Source organism: Hipposideros armiger, unplaced genomic scaffold (genome assembly GCF_001890085.2).
Source record: "Hipposideros armiger isolate ML-2016 unplaced genomic scaffold, ASM189008v1 scaffold_845, whole genome shotgun sequence".
Lineage (NCBI taxonomy): Eukaryota > Metazoa > Chordata > Mammalia > Chiroptera > Hipposideridae > Hipposideros > Hipposideros armiger.
In genome coordinates, this window is record NW_017732195.1 from 524,921 (window position 1) to 543,168 (window position 18,248).

The following is an 18,248-nucleotide window of genomic DNA, read 5'->3' on the forward strand; positions in this document are numbered from 1 at the left end:
TTCCAAAATTGCCTTGAAGGATAGACTAGGCACCAGCGTTGGTACATAGCTTCCCAAGGGGAGGACTTCAAGGGTGACCACATGAGCAATGAGATGTGTAGCATTTTTTCTAGGATGAGTTTGCGAATTGATTGTTGGACCTCATATATAGCTAAGACTACTTGTACTTTTTTTTTCCAAATGGTTCTTAACTGGAGTTGATTTTGCCCTCCAGAAGGCTCTTTGCAATCCAAAGACATTTTAGTTGTCATAGCTGAGGATCTAGTAGCATCTGGTGGGCAGAGGTCAGAGATGCTACTAATCATCCTACAATGCACAGGATAGCCTCCTCCCAACCCCCCCAAAAAATAATTACCCAGCCAAAAATGTCAATAGTGCCAAAGTTGAGAAACCCTTTTTCTAAACCCAAATAATACATTTTGAAAGTTCATGTCTCCCCCACTCTGTGGTTAGGCTTTAGGAAGTTACCATAGAGTCTTATCTTTCATGGAGGTTAGATTTTAAAGTCAGTATGTAAAAATAATGTACAGTATTTTCAAAAACAAATATTGAAAAGTCTCTTAGCTTTCCCATGAAATTCAGTATGCATAGTATCATGAATATGCTGGGGGGCAGATCAGAACTGAAATAAATTAAAGAATTGGTAATAGCAGTGAATACTTAGCATTTATTATATTGCCAGCACTCTGCTAAGCAGTTTTTTTTTTCTTTTGACTATTAACTCACTTAATTTTCACAAACCTTTGGAGCTAAGACGTATTCTCATGGTTTGGTGAGTCAATAGTCTACCTCCGATCATTGAGTTAGGAGTGATAGAGCTGAGAATATTTAGGCAGTCAGGCTGACCTGTAATTTTAACTGCTATACTATACTGTTAACATGAGATTCATATGACTGTTAGGTAGAATTGCCAACATTATCAATTTTTAAAAATTTTCCTAGTGCATATAGTTAAATCCATGTAATTTAGAAACAAACAGGGTGTAACTCTGCACTACCGAAAAGTAGTGAAGCTGTTAGAACATGGCCACATACCAAATGGTTAAAATGCCATATTTCATTGTTTCTAAGACTTTTTTTTCACATTTTAACATCTTTGAAATCAGAATGTATCTTAAAATCAATGACTTGTCATAATTTAAATTGACAGTATTTTTTCTTATGGCACCTAAAATAATAGTGTATATTTTAGTCAGTGCTATCGTAGATTCAAAATTTCATATGTAGGCCTTCTTTATAACCTATTTGAAGCTCAGACAGTTGTTTAAAGCAGTGTTTGCTCATATGTACATAAACCAGCTACATTGGAGACTTTTGTTGTTAAACCCTATCCCCTAATTTTGACAATGTTTTGTTAATGTCATTTTAAGGTTTCCTTGCTTTGTTTTGGGAATGCATAAACTTATGATTACACTGAAGTTATACCTAGTACCTGTAAGCAATGAATTTGATATTTTATTCAAATAAATATATCTTTTTTCTTTACTAGGAAGAAAATGCTCGGAAAAGAATCGTGTGTCCTTTAGATCCGAAACAGTAAGTATGGGGTCAGATGAGGATTTTTCTATGCTAGAAACAGTAATTGTCACAAGTCTTATTTTAGATAATTTTCTCTTTAAATTTAGCACAGTATATGAAGATCAACTAACAAAGCATTTGAAAAAATGTAACTCAAGAGAGAAGCCAAAACCTGTAAGTATTTAATCAGTAAAGTTGAAGGGTAAAGCATGTGATATGTAATGTTTATATACACTTGGTAGATTACAAATGTGAATATTTAATAATCCTCAAGCCTCTGAAGACTTAAATATGTTAACTGCATTTGAGTATATAAAGGCCAGCACTATATCAGACTGAATCCACTTATAGTCCGAATTCAGGTAATAGAATTTTATGCAACAAGAGTGTTATTCCGAAATTAATTTTACTATTTATTCAAAAATATTTACTTAGTGCCTACTAAATTTATTTCAGTAAAATATGATCCTAGCCTTCAAAGAGCTTATTTGAAACTGGTAAGTAAACTTGTAAATAATGGGTGTTGTTTAATAATTTCAATGGAAGAAGTACAAATGTGATAAGAGTATATACTTGTATAAAAATTAAAATTAAATCCAAGGGTCAAGAAAGGCTTCCCCCAGACAATAACACTTGAGCTGAGTCTTGATTGGCAAAGAAAAGAAAGAGGAGTCCTTCTAGGTTGGAAGAACTGTATGTGCAAAGGCAGACTGAGAAACCACTCGACGCTTCCAGGAACTTCAGCTTTATTCTGAAACGTGGAGAACCACTGAAAGATTTTAAGCTAGGGAATGGTATGGTCAGATTTACCCCTTAAATACTTTCTCTTAGAGCAATGTGGGAGGATGGCTTGGAATCAGAAGAACTAGTTAGGGGTCTATTGCTGAAATCCAGTGGGACATGATAAGAGAGTGAATTAAAAGGATGGAAAGGGTGGGATAAATGTAAGAATTATTTATGTAGCAGTACCAATAAAACTTTGTGACTGATTGGAAATTGGGAGTTGGATACGTGAGTCTGAAACTCAGTAGAGGTTGGGCAAATAAGATTTGGAAGTCAGATACATATAGGTCATAGGTGAAGCTTTGGATTTTTAAGTTACCTAGTATAAGAGATTGCGGGGAAAGGGATTTGTTTATTCAGTGGATATTGAGCACTTATGCCAGGCATTGTACCAAGCTCCCTGCCTAGAAGAACATTACAATCTAGTGGGAGAGATGGAAAATGTAATATTATGTGTGTTAAAAGTAGGTTAAGTACAGAGTGCTGTGGAAGAATAAAAGAGGAGAGCCTAATGCTTTTTGGGGCATGAAAGAGATAGGGAAGGAGTCAGAAAGGCTTCTCTGAAGGTGTGTCATAAGATGAGACCTAAAGGTCACAGGAGAATCAACCAGACAAAGAAGAAAATATGTGTAACGGCCTACAAGTGAGAGATTAGATAGCTTTGTCTGAGACTGGGCATTTCACATGATGAGTATAGAGCAAGAGGAGAGCTGAGTAGAAAATGAAACTTGAGAAGTAGCCAAGGAGTAGAGTGTAAGACCAAGGATAGAACTCTAGGTGACACGGACATTAAAGGGTGAACTGCTAATAGGAACCATAAAAAATATTGAGAAGGGGTGGCTAGAGAGGCAGGAAAGAGAAAAACCAGAGAAGCATGGTATGTTAAGAAGCCAGGGGAAGGAGAATGTCAAAAAGAAGAGAATGATCAACAGTGTCAGTTACCACAAAGAAATCAAGTAAGATAGGGACCAAAAAAGAATCTATTGGATTGGCAGTATGGTCAGTAAAAAACAAAGAATTTAACAAAATGCATATTTAATAGAGTAAAGTGGGCAGAAATCAAATTGGAATGATATATGAGTAAATGGAACATAAAGCAGTAAAAATCACAAACATAGACTATTCTTTCAAGAAACTTGGCTGTGAGTGGAACTTGAGAGTTAGAATAGTAGTCAGAGAGGAAGGTAGGATAGAGGGAGTGTGTTTTAAAATGGGAGAAAATTTAGTTTTATATATGTGTATGAGCCAGTAAAAAGGAAAAAATTGGGAAAAAGCAGCACTGATGGTGTGAAGCTGCTCAGGAAGCAGGAGGGAGATAGGGAACAAAATAGATGTAGAAGAGACAATAGGAGAAGAAACAGCTCTTCCACTGAGGTATATGAGGAGGAGTAAAAGATGGCTATCAGTTCAGGCAAATTTGAGCTGACAGGAGATTAATTGAGAACGTTGCCATTTGACAGCTACACTTTTATTGATGTAAGAGACAAGATGATTGAGGGGGATAATGATGTAGGAAATTTGAGGAAAGAGGTAAAAGTTTAGAATTGGGGTTATGAAGAATTGCTGGGCATCTTTGAGAGTCAGACTAAAGATGGGGATGTGAATTTGAACTGGCACCAGACAAATGACTGGGTGGTTATACTTCAGCGGTGTTCAGCAGGCCAGATGTTGGGAGTTAAAAGTCACGAATGCAGCCATTAGGTTTTGTAAGGGTGCTTGTGACAGAAGGACCAGATTGATGATAATGATGATACAGGGCAACCAGAATGGATGGCATGAAAGGAACACCAGAAATTAGCTGAGAAAAAAGAAATCGAGGTCTTTAAACAGTGGAAGAATATGATTAGAATATGAAGTTATGGTCAGAGAATGGGCTAATGGAGTTTAAGATTCCAGAAGTTAAATGGTTCACAGTAATGCCAGAGTCTAGATGGCTCATGGAAATAGTCTGCTGACGTGGAGTGAAGGTCATTAGAATTAAGAAGGTCAAACAGAACTATTACGTTGGGTGGCTTGAAAACATGGTCCTATTGGCTGGACTTAGAGGAAAGAACAGCATCATATTTTCAAGCTAACAAGTTAGCCTGTCATAGGTTTGTGGCTACTGGCAGAAGAGATGAGACTCTTGGGTCAGACGCAAAGGATTTTATTACTAATTGCATAGCAAGCAACCTGAAGTTCTTGTCTGCATCAATTCCCCTTGTTCCCAAGGCCCATGGAGTCAACACAGAGGGGCCTCGCTGGATGTAGCACCTGTTTGTGTACAGCTCGTGTCGTAGCTAAAGAACCTCAAGCTTCGGAAATACAGATCTTCTCAAATGGGCAGTAAGGAAACCTGCCTGACCTTTGTTCCAGAAGTAGACATTTCTTTGTTATACTGTACAATAAGCAGGACTGCCATCTGCCCTAGAAGGAGACACTGTCTCCATCTTCCAAGACTGTTTGATATACAAACATCCTTGATAAGATGGTCTGAGACAAATGTAGTCAGTGTCTCTGTAAGCCTTTCAGATAATTGAGAGGCCTGTAGAGAATTGTCTCCCAGTAGCACCTCTCAGTCATTCTGACAACAAAATATCCCCCGTATATTTCCAAATGCCTCTCAATTGAGAACCACTAGGCCAAATGGCATAGACTTCAAAGAAAGTATTTTTACATTAAGATGTGTTGAAGAAAAAAGATGACCACCCCAATTAGCCGCTTAGTAAGAAGAAAGAATGCTGCCTTTACTTTCAAGTGTGTATGGAGGTTATCTCCCTTTTCTAAGTCCAGGTTTTAGCTAAAGCAAGTAGAATATGTGTTCTGGGAAAATTTTGAGAGAAGAGGTGAATTTATTAAAAAGGAATACCCCTGCGCTGATACATTGGCATGTAGTGGAACACAGAGGAAAGCAAAGGAAGAAAAGCAGCGGGATGATGAGATGGAGGAAAGAAATGCAGAACAGTGTTCATCTAGCACACTATGTGTAATATGAAACTAGGAACTCAGGTAAAGTCTTATCTTTACTTTGTAAAACTGTTCAACTTCTTTGAAATTTCATATACTAAATGACAGTAAGTTGATAAGTTTCTGCAATATAAATAAATAGTTTTCACATTTAAAAATTTGTTCCCCAACACAACTACCTGGAGCACTCTTTGCAACCATTTTAAACTAAGAACATATCCAATTAGAGTAGTTGTAGCTAATTTTCTATTATAGTTTTGCCAGTCCCACAAATCATTGCAATGCCTGCTCTCTTCACCTGTTCCACTTAATCACTGGTTTCCATTATTATCCATGTAGGTAAAGCTCGCAACACAAAATCAGCATGTTACTTTTCTGCCATCTATGTAACAGAAGTTCATTATTATGCGTAATATCCCATGAGTTGCTTTTATTTTTAAAACAGGATTTGTAGAAATAGTACTATTTCATTCATCTGTAGCTACATGGTCCAAAATGGTAGCCACTAGCCTGTGTAACTGATTAAATTTGAGTTAATTGAAATTAAATAAAATTAAAAATACAGTTTCTCAGTCACACTAGCCACATTTCAATGGTTGCTACCATGTTGGCCAGGGAAGGAATAGAACATTGCTGATCTAGAGCCTGACCTGGAATCTGTCTGAAAATGGACCAGAATGATCTCACTATATTAGTTTAAACAATATAGGGAGCATTTGAGATCTTGTTCCCTGGCATATGTCGTCAGTTGTGGCTAAAATAAACTCTTATGAAAAAAATTCTCTACAGGTTTGGACATTCTTACCTTGGCACTGCTAACATTGATTAACTGCATAATCATAGCCACTGCTTCATATGATACTGATTTAGAATATTTAAATTGGAATATGTAAATTGAAAATAATTTCAATGAGAAAGACAGGATAACTCAGTCTTCTAGCATGACTGACCCACTCTTTAAAAAATTTTTACTGATAGTTTAGAAAACTTGCTTTCAGTTTCATAATTCATTGTGAAAGTTTAGGGTGTTGTCAAATTTGAGAAAACCTCTGTTGTGTGTTTTCCATATTTGAGCTGCAGGATATCAGGGTGTTTCACATTTTCCTGTACAGGGCCCAGTCTGAAATAGTATTTGAATTGAAGATGCTCATTAGCTACATTGTTACCATCAAACATCCAGAGGCCTTGGAAGGGGCCCTGGAAATGTGTTTGTGGAGGAAGGGAGGGGCGGGTGTGAAGGGGGCCCAGAACATGGGGAAGGAGTATGTGTGGGGCCTGGATAGAGAGTGTGGGGGGGATCTGGTCATGGTGGGGAAGGAGGGGGAGACTCCAGTGGCTGAGTCAGGGAGATAGTAGGGTGTGAGTCCAGTTGTGGGGAGGGATCTGGTGTGAGGGAATAGATGTAGGGGATGCCCCGAAGTGTGGGGAGCCACCAGAGCTTGCGGGGAATAAAGAAAGAAAAACAATATAGTATCAAAGGACATTTCTATTTTTTATTTTAATTAGTATTTTAAATTAAAGAAATCAGACCTAAACCGTTGTAATGTCTATACCTTGTCTCTGTTTTTGGTCATGCTGCCCATTTGATAAACAGCCATGTGTAGTTGATACTTTGTTGTTTTTGCTTTAATATCATAGACAAAACTGGCACACTCCTCAGTCTATGCTATAAACATAAAAATTACTAATGAATTTCTTTAGACTACAGATGTTTATTCACTTAACCACCTTACTAGAATATAAGATCCGTGAACACAGATTTTGTCTATTATGTTCTCTACTCGGGCGAATCCTCACCACCTAAAGTAAATTAAGGAGAACTGGTCAATAATTAATGGGTAAATGAATGGGAGGAAGGGAGGATAGTAGTTACACAGTATGGGAAGAAGGGAGGGACCAGTTTTCAGCTTAACTTTGTAAACTCTTCACATTAATAACAATATTTTTATGGTTTTGTTTTTTTAAGGACTTCTTTATTCAAGATATTAATGCAGGCTTAAAAGATGAAGCAGAAATACCTGAGCAATTAGTAAGTACTTGACTTACTATTTAATTTTAAAAGATGTTTGTAAGCTATCTCCACATTATGAATAAGCTGTGTTCCAATTTTTGTTTGGAATAAATTGATTGTTTTGAATTTAGAATTCATTTTCATATAGAATTAATATTCTTAGTGATGGTCAGTTCCCAGACCTGCTCATGCCCCATGTTTGTTCTCTAGGTTCCAATTTCTTCTCTCTCTGAAGAGCATTTGGAAAGTTTAATTAAGAAATTGAGAAAAGCAAGTGAAGGTAAGTCTGCCTAAAGTTGCAAGTTCAAGTTTTTTAAGAACAACAATTAGGTGGTATATGAATTGATATCAGCTAGTTTAAAATATGTTACTTACCATTGTTCAGCGCCCTACGGTTTCATGTGGTTGCTTAAGCTGTTGTGCTTATATTTGACACAGGTTTGAACTCTACACTTAAAGATCAAATTATGTCCCATCCAGCATTGCATGATGCCCTTAATGACCCAAAAAATGGTGATTCTGCAACCAAACACCTGAAACAGCAGGTATGTTTAGGCCATAATAATGCTACTAAAAATGGCCTTTTGTTCATTTGTCAAGAGCTAACATTCTCTTCTTTCTAAATATAGTTATTAATGAGATTTCGTTTAGCTTATCCTTCAGGGTACAGAATCTTTCCATTTCAGAAACATGTATAAACATATATAAAAAACTTTTGACATGGATATGGTTCTGAATGCTGCATGTTAAATATTTTAAAGCAAGAGAAAAAGTTTAAAGCCAACAAAGATTATCAATGTGAACATGCTGCCTCATGTAGAAATTATCTTGCTATTTTCCCATTTGAGCCAAATGTGTTTGCTCTAGTTTATAAAATAATCTCGTGAAGTTTGCAGGCTTCTATTTTAGGTAACATTGAAAAATTAAAGTTACTTGGTCCAAGAAGATGCTTTGTTGAGTTTGGAGCAGGAAAGGGAAAATTATCTCATTGGGTTGATATTGCCTTAAAAGATGCTGAAAAAGTTCACTTCATCCTAGTAGAAAAGATGACCACAAGATTCAAGGTAAGCGAAACTATTACAGTATATTAGTAATCAAACTTTGTTTTCACTTTTATTATTAAAAAAAAGGAAAAAATGATAGAAACATGTCTCTTAAAATGAATTTTTTGTATTTATTTGATTATAGTTTTTATTCTAATTATATTGACTTAAACTGAGGGTAAATTATTTATAGAGACAAGAAAATATGTACAGAGAGCCGAGCTCAAGCTAGGAGTTAAAAGTTTGGGGTCTTAACGCTACCTGTGTCACTTACTAACTCTTCATTCAGTAAACATTTATTGAGTATACTGCCAGGCACCATGAAAGACACTGAGTAGGGAAAGTCAAATAAGACAAGGCCCCTATCATCTATGACTTACATATATATAAGAGAGAGAGAGAGAGAAATCAATGAATGATTATAGAAAAGTGTTAAAGAACCGAAAAACTCTGCACAGAGCTTATTGTGGGTTTAAAGGAGGGAATGACAAGTTTTACAGCAGGGAAGCAATGGCGATTTACTACACAGAAAAGGTGATACTTGAGCTATATATTGAAAGGTGACTTAGTGTTTGCTAAATAGAGGGTTTGAGAAAGATTCTAGGAAGCAAGAATAGTATTACATAACCAAATACCTGAAACAACAGAGAAACATGGAACCATTTCTGTGTGCTGGGAGGACATGTTGCGAAGAGTTCAGCAGTGATGAGAAGAGAGGAGGGCTAAACTATGGAAGTTTCATTTATGCTATGGGAAGAGTATGACTTAATCCTGCTATATTATGGGGATACAGTGGAAACAAGATGTACTTCCTGTCTTCAAGAAGCTTACATCTAGTGGGGCAGCCTAATAAGCATTTTGGTTCAACATGCTAAGTGTCTTATGGTAATGGTAAGTACCAGATGCTATAGGAGCTTGAAGATAGAATGCCAACCTCAGTCTAATGTGGGTCACAGGAGGTTTCTTATAGGAAGTGACAGCTGAGAAGAGACTGAAAGAGTATATAAGAGTTGGTGAAGTAAATAAAAAAAGGTTTTCAAAAGCTTATCTTAGTAGTACCATTAAAGCTATATCAAAGAGTCTAAAACTTGAAGTAGGGAGGTTAACTATAAGATCGTCGATATCCAGTAATCCAAGTAAGAAATGGACCAGAGCTAAGGCTGTGCCAGTGGGAGGGAGAGGAGAGAAGAGAATGAGAAACGTTAAGATGTCGGAAGCCGCAAGACTTGGGTGATTTGTTATTGATAAGGTATGAGAGAGAAAGAATTATTTCAGGTGACATTTATGGCTTAAGTGACTAAGTGGTGCTCTTCCCTGAGAAAGGGAACATAGGAAGAGGAAGAATAGGTTTGGAGGGAGAAAGAATGAGTTTAGTTCTGAATGAGTTTGCTGTTGGAGTTGAGTTTTCCAGCTCACATTCGGACATGTGTCTGATGCTCATCAGAGAGGTCTGGTGAGTGGTCCACAGCGTAGATTTGTAAGCCAGAGGCACATGGATGTAGATTAGAATGGCTGTGAGCTTTCAGGAGCATAAGAAGAGGAGTGAGCCAAAAACAGTGTATTAGGGCTGACAAAGATAAAGGAGCAGGCAGATAATCCTAGTGAGCCTTAGTTCCTTCATCAGTGATTTGGGAATGTTTAGAGTTAAAGGAAACAATGTATACATAATAATGAATAGCATTTTCAAGATTTATAAAAATGTATGATATTCTTACTTTGGAGTTTTCATCAAAGAATATTTAATCTTTAATTTTTTTATTAATGGTCCTCTTTTTTATATACTAAAAAATAATATGGAAACTTATTTGTTCTGGATTTAAAACAAAGTTTTTTTCATAAAGCTTTTTTTTAACATAAAAAGGCATTGTTATAATAATGTTCTATTTATGCAGGTAGATGGCAAACACAGAAAGAAAAATTCAGTGTTTGAAAGACTTCAAATTGATATTCAACATTTGTGTTTGAGTAAGTTGCATAACTTTCAGTTGCTCTACCATAAATCTTAGAAGTTTTGAACTCTGAGGTTTGCTTAGAAATTCAATCATACAGAACAGTGCTTCTAGGAAAACAAAGTAAAATTATTTATTGCTAATATAGAATGTTATATATTAAGTGTATATTTTGAAAAGTGAATTACTGTTTGACAGAGAGCTTGAGAAGTTAGCTATATATTTAGATGTAAATTGAAATACATTGAAACTTTAGAAAGTTGTTTTTCAGTATCAATTAGAAATGAAGTGTCATATTAGGGAAGAGTTTAATGTTTTTGATAATGTATCCTTATGTTGCCTCTTTGTCGTGTTTAAATTATTGAATCTGTTCATACCATACACTAACCTTCTGCCTATAGCTAACATGACTTTACTTAAACTATTAAAGAAATGAGATAATTCTCTGCCTAGTTAATGTGTAAACTGTGCTTCCTAGAATATTAAATTGTATCAAAGAAAATACTAACTCTACTCTGTGGGGCTCACATTTCATACACACACAAACCTTAAATCATACTCTTTAGTGTCCTTCCTGTATCTTTTTATAGTTTTTCATATTATTTAAAATGAAAATAGTACAATCATATGCCAGCAACCTCTTTCATCCACTAATTGTAATGCAGGCTCATGAAGCAACCCAGTATTGATATATAAATCACTGTATTTAGGGCCGGCCGAGTGACTCAGTTGGTTAAGAGTGTGAGCTCTGAGCAACAGGGTTGCTGGTTCGATTCCCGCAGTGGGCTAGTGAGTTCAGCTGGTGAGAGTGTGCACTCTTGCAACAAGGTTTCCGGTTGGACTCCAGCATGAGATGCAACTAAAATTGAACAAGACACCTTGAGCTGAGCGGCACAACTGTATTTGGAGCTGAGCTAGCTGCGCCCTCCACAACTAAGACTGAAGGACAACAACTTAGCTGTTCCCCTTCCCAGTTCCCCAACACTGTTCCCCTTCCCCAATTCCCTAATAAAATCTTTTTTTAAAAAAAGTAACATCAATTTGAAAATAAATAAAAAGTAAAAAACATCACTGTATTTAAAATTATTTAACTGAATATATTTTCCAAAGTTGTGAATCCCAAATTTTTATGCTATGTACTGAATTCTTATTAACTGAAAAACAGCCTACTATATTTCTTGAATAGTCCTATATGACCCTTCTATGCTTACCATGTGCCTTCATCCCATATTTTTAAACCAAAATAAGAGAGAGATTAATAAAGAAGGAATTGGGCAAATATGTACAGTCTAGTTCAATACTGCCCTTTAGAATTTGCATTAATTTTGGGAAATCTCTCATGTGCTAAACAGTGACCTACCCAAGATTATAGCTACCAATGAAAATGTGGATTGTAATCTGATTTCCGTACTTCAGGTGTTTTGGTTTTTTTTTAATGTTTAAAAGACGTATTTAATGACATACTGAGAGATTAAAGGTAGTTTCAAAATGGGTAAAAGGTGGCATTTACTTAGAGGACTTCCCTTCTGAGGTGCAGGGGTGGAATTTACTATTCATTTTAGGGAAAGAGAAAGAGTAGGAAGTACCTATTGAGTAAGTTTATTGTGAATATTCTCCCTTTTTGTTTTTTTGGGGTTTTTTGTTTGTTTTGTTTTGGGCTTCTATTAAAGTTACATGTGTGGTTAAGAGTCAAATATTTCTACAAGTTCTACAAGTTGTTATAAAAACAGCATCAGCTAGTGCCCTCCTTGCCATTTCTCTCTTCAGAGAGAACCACCTTCACCTCTTACAGGTGAATTTTTGTATTTGCCCAGTCTCTAACAACAGGCTTATATTTTTGCTTCTTGTTTTTTCAAGCATTGTCCGTTGATTTTTCCCTAGGGGAGATAAAGATTTTCTATCCCTGCCCCACCTCAAATGAATACACTTCCCATTCCTCATCTTCCTAATATGCAGTAAATGATAAAGTCAGTTTTTCATAGCTGAGCTGTGTAATAAATTTAGTTACTTTTTTCTATACAAATTTTATTGTCTGTGAGTTAATGTACAGTCTTGTTTACTTGTCTTTTAAAAATGTATTTAGCATAATGTATACATCAAATATTCTATCAGTTTCCATCTTCCTGAAAACTTCTCTCCTGTATCCTCAATCCAGACTAGAGGCCTCTGTTGTCAACCTTAAAACTCTCTTCAGTCTCATTCTGTGTATTTCCTTCACTCACCTAGGTTGGAATTTTTTTCCCCACATATTATCCCTCATCTTCTGTCTCCTTCCAGAATTTGGGAGTTTATACCTTTAAAAAAAATCCTTTTATTTTTATTTTGGTGGAGTTTTAGGAGGGAGCAAGCTAGCTGCTTGTATTCAATCTGCCATCTTTTCCCAGAAGTTCATCTGCCCTATTTTCCAAATCCAACCAAATAGGAAAGAAAAGAAAGCACATGAGGCGATTTTCAAGCATAAAAGTGGAAGAGCTTTCTTAGACATCTTTTATCATCACCCTATTGAATGATAAGTTTCTTGAAGCACCTAATTGAAACCTCTGTATTCCCTGACATGGTCAAACTATTCCAATTGTCATCAATTTCTGCCAACATGAAATACCTTCTGAAAGCAAGCAACAGAAAAGTGGAAATATTTACTAAGTGCCTCCATTGGACAGTTCATTATGCTAGGTGCTGTAGCTGACTTTGTAGGGAGAAACAGGGTTTTCATTTCAGAATCTTACAAGTAGGAAATGAAGAGTGGAAGAAGATGGAAGCCGTGACTGTGATGTAGTACATTGTACTGCATTATCTTATAGACATTTTTTTTTTACTTTTAATAGAACTGTTACGAATACTTTTATTCACAATGGTGTGAAAAGTTAAGATATCTTATTCTCTTTTTTTTTTTTTTAAATTGGGGAAATGGGGGAGGGGAACAGACAAGTTGCTGTCCTTTTGTTCTTCAGTCTAGTTGTGCAGGACGTCGCTTCACTGGCCCATGTTGGTATTATTATTGCGCTCTTCCCGGGTGAGGCAGATCGGTTGCCGGCTTCTGGACAGCCGCTCACGCCGGCTCTTGGCAGCTCATGCCCGCTACCAGCCGCTCACGGTAGCTTTACGGCAGCCCACTGCAGCCTACGCTGTTGCTGGCAACTCATGGCAGCCCAGCTCCAGGTCGAGCTGTTGTTCACCATCTTAGCTGTAGAGGGCGCAGTGTCACTGGCCCTAATGTGGGATCCGAACTGGTGCTCTGCTGCTCAAAGCTGGCGTTCCAAGCCAGGTCTTAACCAAGGTGCCACTCGGCCGACCCAAGATATCTTATTCTTGATCAAGATATATTAAAAGCTCTCGAGTTTGATTAGAATATTGAACATAGCATTTTATATTTTAAATATATTATGTGCTGGTTATATTAGTCATATATTATCACATTTGTTGCTTATACATTATTAATCTAGTGGGGAAAGTTTTGAGTTTTTTTATCAGTGGGTTAATAATATTTAGGAAAATAAGGCTTTGTCAGAGGAAAGTCCACTCAGTATAGAAGAAATAGCATTGGCCTAAGAGTCAAGAATTTTTTTTAATTAAAATTTATTGGGGTGACAATGGTTAGTAAAATTACATAGGTTTTACATGTACAATTCTGTAATACATTATATATCACATTGTGTTCACCACCCAGAGTCAGTTCTCAAGAGGCAAGAAATTTTTACTCCAATTCTGGCTCTGTCAGTAGTCATCTGTGTTACTTACCAAGTCACTTTATCTTTGAGCCTCTTCTTCTGAAACTACAAAGTGAGAATTTTTTGTTTGAGTCTCTTTCAGCCCTAAAATGCATAGGTTCTAATTGGTTCTGTGTTTTGGGAGGCCACATTATGACCTTATCTCAAAAGGGAGCTAATTCTCATTTGCTTTTATTTCAGACAAGATTCCTGTGCTAAGCAAAGAAAAACTACCTGTGGTAGGAATTGGCAAGCATCTGTGTGGTGTAGCGACAGGTAAGTAAATGCACTAATTATGTCTCGATGGACACTTAAGTTTTAGCTTAACACGGTCCCAACCATTTCAGTAGCCTCTTTTGAATTGTTTATATCATTTATGTTCATAACTCGTAATCTTCATAGTAGCATTGGCCCTGTGTTATATCAGATATAGAACTTTCCTACTTATCTGCTCATCTGGCCATTTTGTAGGATGAATTAAGGGTTTTGTGTGTAAATACTCTTGTCATATGGGACCTTAAAATTCTTTGGGTTATATTTCAACCAAAAAGGAAATGAATCCTTTATATAAACTGTATGCTTCCAACCCGGAAGCTACTGATCTTTTTTAGAGGAGTTGCTTGGCAAGGATTCTGAAACCTTCCCCACTAGAAAATGATTGTGTATCAGGATTCCGGGGGAAAAGAAAAAAGAAATGTTAGATTAAAAAATCTAAGATATCTTGTTTTAGCACTTCGATTCACCAGATCTAGCATGGTATGGGAGAAGAGCATGGGCTTTGAAATCAGTCCAGGATTCAACTCTGCTTTATAACTTTGGCAAATTACTTAACTTTTCTGAGCTTGGGTTATCTCATTTGTAAAGTGGGGATAATGATATATAATTTACCACATTACATGTGAAGTGTCTGGCACATATTAGTGCTCAATAAATGATAACTGTTGTTCCATCTTCTTCCTGGCCCCTACTGATTTCATCATTCACACATATGGGGAACTTGGAACTTCCGTAAGATAATATTCAAATTGGCTAGAAATGGCTGGAAATATATTTGTGTTGCCCTTCATAATTTTTAGATGACTTATATGTACTTATCCCATTTAATGAGGGTTAAAAGCCTTCTGAAGTAAGCCAGTTGGTCCTGGGGAGGGAAGAAAGCACACTCCTTTACTCCCACTCATCTAACCCAAATTCCTTGGAAGTATAATCTATATTGGCCATTTCTTGTGTTCCATACACTGTTCTCCCCTTGATTCATTGTGTCTGAATTCTCCCTTCATCATTCTATCATTATCTTACTGAAAAAATCTCTGCCACAGTTGCTTGCCCTTCTTGAATTTCTGTTTCCTTCTCCTTTGGGACTTTCTTCTGTCCTGGCTCTTCCCCTCCATCCCTGCCATTCTTTTGCTTTTTAGCTGAGCCACCTGCCACCTGTTGGCAGCTCAGCGGCAGCTCAGCTCGGGCCGGGCATCGAACCGCTGTTGCTCAGAGCTCAAACTCTTGAGCGAGCTCTTAACCAACTGAGCCACTCGGCCGGCCCCCCATCTCTGCCATTCTTTCCGTGTATGTCTCATGGGCTCCTTCCATGACCTGTCCTTTATGTGTGTATAGTAACACTCAGACTCATTTGCTACACACCTAATCTGCCTTTCTCCTCCTTCAGACTCTTCAGTAGCTCCCAATCACTGACAGCATGAAGTCCAAGCTGTTTAACACGATGTCTTACTCTCATTCTGGCCTCTGCCTTCTTCTCTTCTCTACTCCCCACCTCCAACTTGACTGGTCAGCAAATTCAAGCTCTGTATACTGTCCCATACACTGTACTGTGTCTACTAGACCTGGAATTCCAACCCCCATCCACCCACCCACCCAATAAAACACTGATGAGTTCGTACTTACTCTTCAGCTCAGTTGTCCCACTTTCAGGGAGCTTCCTTAAATACGATGCTCCTCCTTCATGTTTATCGTAATACCCTCCATACATCTTTACATTATTATATTTTAATTTTAGGTCTATATGTTCTACCACTATGATGTGAATTTTTTGAACATAGGCAGTGTGCTAACATAATGGCTGCCGTGTAGAGGAACTCAGTCAATGTTTGAGTGAATGAATAATCTTGGCTGCCACTTTGCTGCGTTTCCTTGTCCCTTTCTAGGTATATGGCTTTGTCCCTTAAGTTCTCTGTAAAGGAGAGGTTGAGATAGACAGCTAAAGCTCCTTCTGATTTTTCTGGTTATTCATATTTCTGAAAATCATTTACTTAAGTCCAATGCAAATAAAACAGTGACTGAATATGTTTGGTCAGAAAATAATAGTTTATGAAATAATAGATTAGCTATTGCTTTCTCCAAATAATAGGTCCCCAATAAGGTTTGTTGACTTAAATTCATATATTGAATTAAATTTACTAGTGAAATATCACATCATTTAGTGACTTGTGACATCTTAGGATAATGAAATTTAAAATTGAACAGGCACAGCATGCCAATCTAATAGAAGAAAAATGTGGGGTTTGAGCATATATTTGGGGTCTTCTCAGTATTGCCAACAATAAAGCAGTCTTCAGTGGGAAATAGTGATGTAGTCATCAAAAATCTATTTGCTTAGCTTTTAAATGTACTATAAATTTTTCACTTTATTATGGAGTACATCCACCTCTAAGTTTATGTATTAATCATCATAATATCTGCAAAGCCTTGCATATGAAAGGCATTCAGTAACTAATTGCTGAAGGAATGCTTAGCACAGGGAGGCCTACTTTCTGCAACCTGATTTCTCAGCTCATCAGTATTTTCTTTACACATCTGACCTCTCAGGAGTGACACCTGACATGGCCTAATCAGACGCTTAGCACATTCCTTCCCTCTTTATTGCTTTCTTTGGTTTTCTTAAGATCAGAACTTCCCTGGAAGGTAGGTACAGGTAAATATTTTCTGTACAAGTCATTTCCTCAGCCAGCACAGGAGAAATGAGAGTCAATTCAAGTAATTGGACTAAAAGTTTTTGCACATTGTGGATCTTAAGCTTCAGACAGTCTTATTGGGAAGTAGAGAAAGTGAGACAATAATGAGAAAAGAGCAAATATGAACAAAGTTGATAATTCACAGGAGAATTATTACAGGTAGAAAGCCAGGTAGGTTTTTGTTGTTTTGCGTTTTGGGTTTTGAAAACCATACTGCTTAATAAATGTAAAAAATATTTATTTTTAAAGATGATGTGGTTTGGGGGGCCACATAATTGTGTTTGCAGATCTTGCATTACGATGTTTGGTTGAAACCTATGCTGCCAGTTGTGAGGAAAGGAATGAAGAACCTTTAGCAAAACGCATAAAGAATGATAAAACAGAAAAAGAAATTAACCCTTTGGCCAAAGAAGGAAATGAAAAAAGTGTCCCAGAGAAATGGACCCCCGTGGCTGGCATTGTTCTTGCACTCTGTTGTCACCACAGGTGTAATTGGAGACATTATGTGGGCAAAGAATATTTCAAGGCTCTAGGCCTTGGAGCAGTGGAATTCCACTATTTCCAACGAATGAGTAGTTGGGCGACTTGCGGGATGCGGAAAACATCTTTGGAAGCTTCAAATATTACCACAACGAGAAAAGATCATCAGAATGACGATAGTGAAGAGCATGATGATGGGAGATACAGAATCACAGATGACAGCGCTGAGAGTTTACCAGGGTAAGTGACTACTTTGAAATGCACAACACTGGGGCAGACATATTTATTATTGCTGTACTTTCTTTTTAGATGAATATTACCAAAAACATATTTCATGAAAATATATTTTATTATCAATTTTAGAGTAAGTTAAAATACACACATTTTTATTGTGGTCATAAATAAAATGTATCTTAGAAGCATGGGACATACATAGCATGTAGTATATTGTGGGTTATCTAGCAGTTTATCAATAAATAGAAGTGACTAAAATAATTTTTTATAAACTTTTACAAAATTCTAACGATGTTTTATGTGTATTTATTCAATTTAGGTTTCTTACTGTTGGAGAAAAGAAGAAAATAGGGAAGCTTTGTAAATTGCTGATTGACCAAGGCCGAATTGAGTATTTGCAGCAGAAGGGATTCAGTCCTGCTCTACAGTACTATACAGACCCTATGGTGTCTTTGGAAAATGTATTGTTAACTGCTTTACCAAATCATTCTTCGTCACCAGAAACAACTGCTTAATGGAAAAGAAATTTTGAACATCATCTGTCTTCCACCAAAAGAAACAAAATATATTTGAAATTGTATTTTTATATTCATGAAAATATAATTTAATAG

At 36.7% G+C, this 18,248-nt stretch overlaps 1 protein-coding gene across 2 annotated transcripts in view; it reads left to right on the top strand.

The window, feature by feature from the left end:
* TRMT13 (tRNA methyltransferase 13) overlaps positions 1-18,175 on the top strand; it is a 20,035-nt gene extending 1,860 nt beyond the window's left edge. The window contains exons 2-11 of one of the 2 annotated variants that reach the window (XM_019629351.1): positions 1,490-1,536; positions 1,626-1,692; positions 7,214-7,276; positions 7,469-7,538; positions 7,697-7,803; positions 8,155-8,322; positions 10,194-10,266; positions 14,159-14,233; positions 17,211-17,643; positions 17,957-18,175. In XM_019629351.1, the coding sequence (XP_019484896.1) occupies positions 1,490-1,536; positions 1,626-1,692; positions 7,214-7,276; positions 7,469-7,538; positions 7,697-7,803; positions 8,155-8,322; positions 10,194-10,266; positions 14,159-14,233; positions 17,211-17,643; positions 17,957-18,152 (1,299 nt within the window). In that variant the 3' untranslated portion in view covers positions 18,153-18,175. The remainder of the gene's footprint in view (positions 1-1,489; positions 1,537-1,625; positions 1,693-7,213; positions 7,277-7,468; positions 7,539-7,696; positions 7,804-8,154; positions 8,323-10,193; positions 10,267-14,158; positions 14,234-17,210; positions 17,644-17,956) is intronic. The other variant, XM_019629352.1, reaches the window with a different exon arrangement.
* Positions 18,176-18,248: the final 73 nt, after the last annotated feature.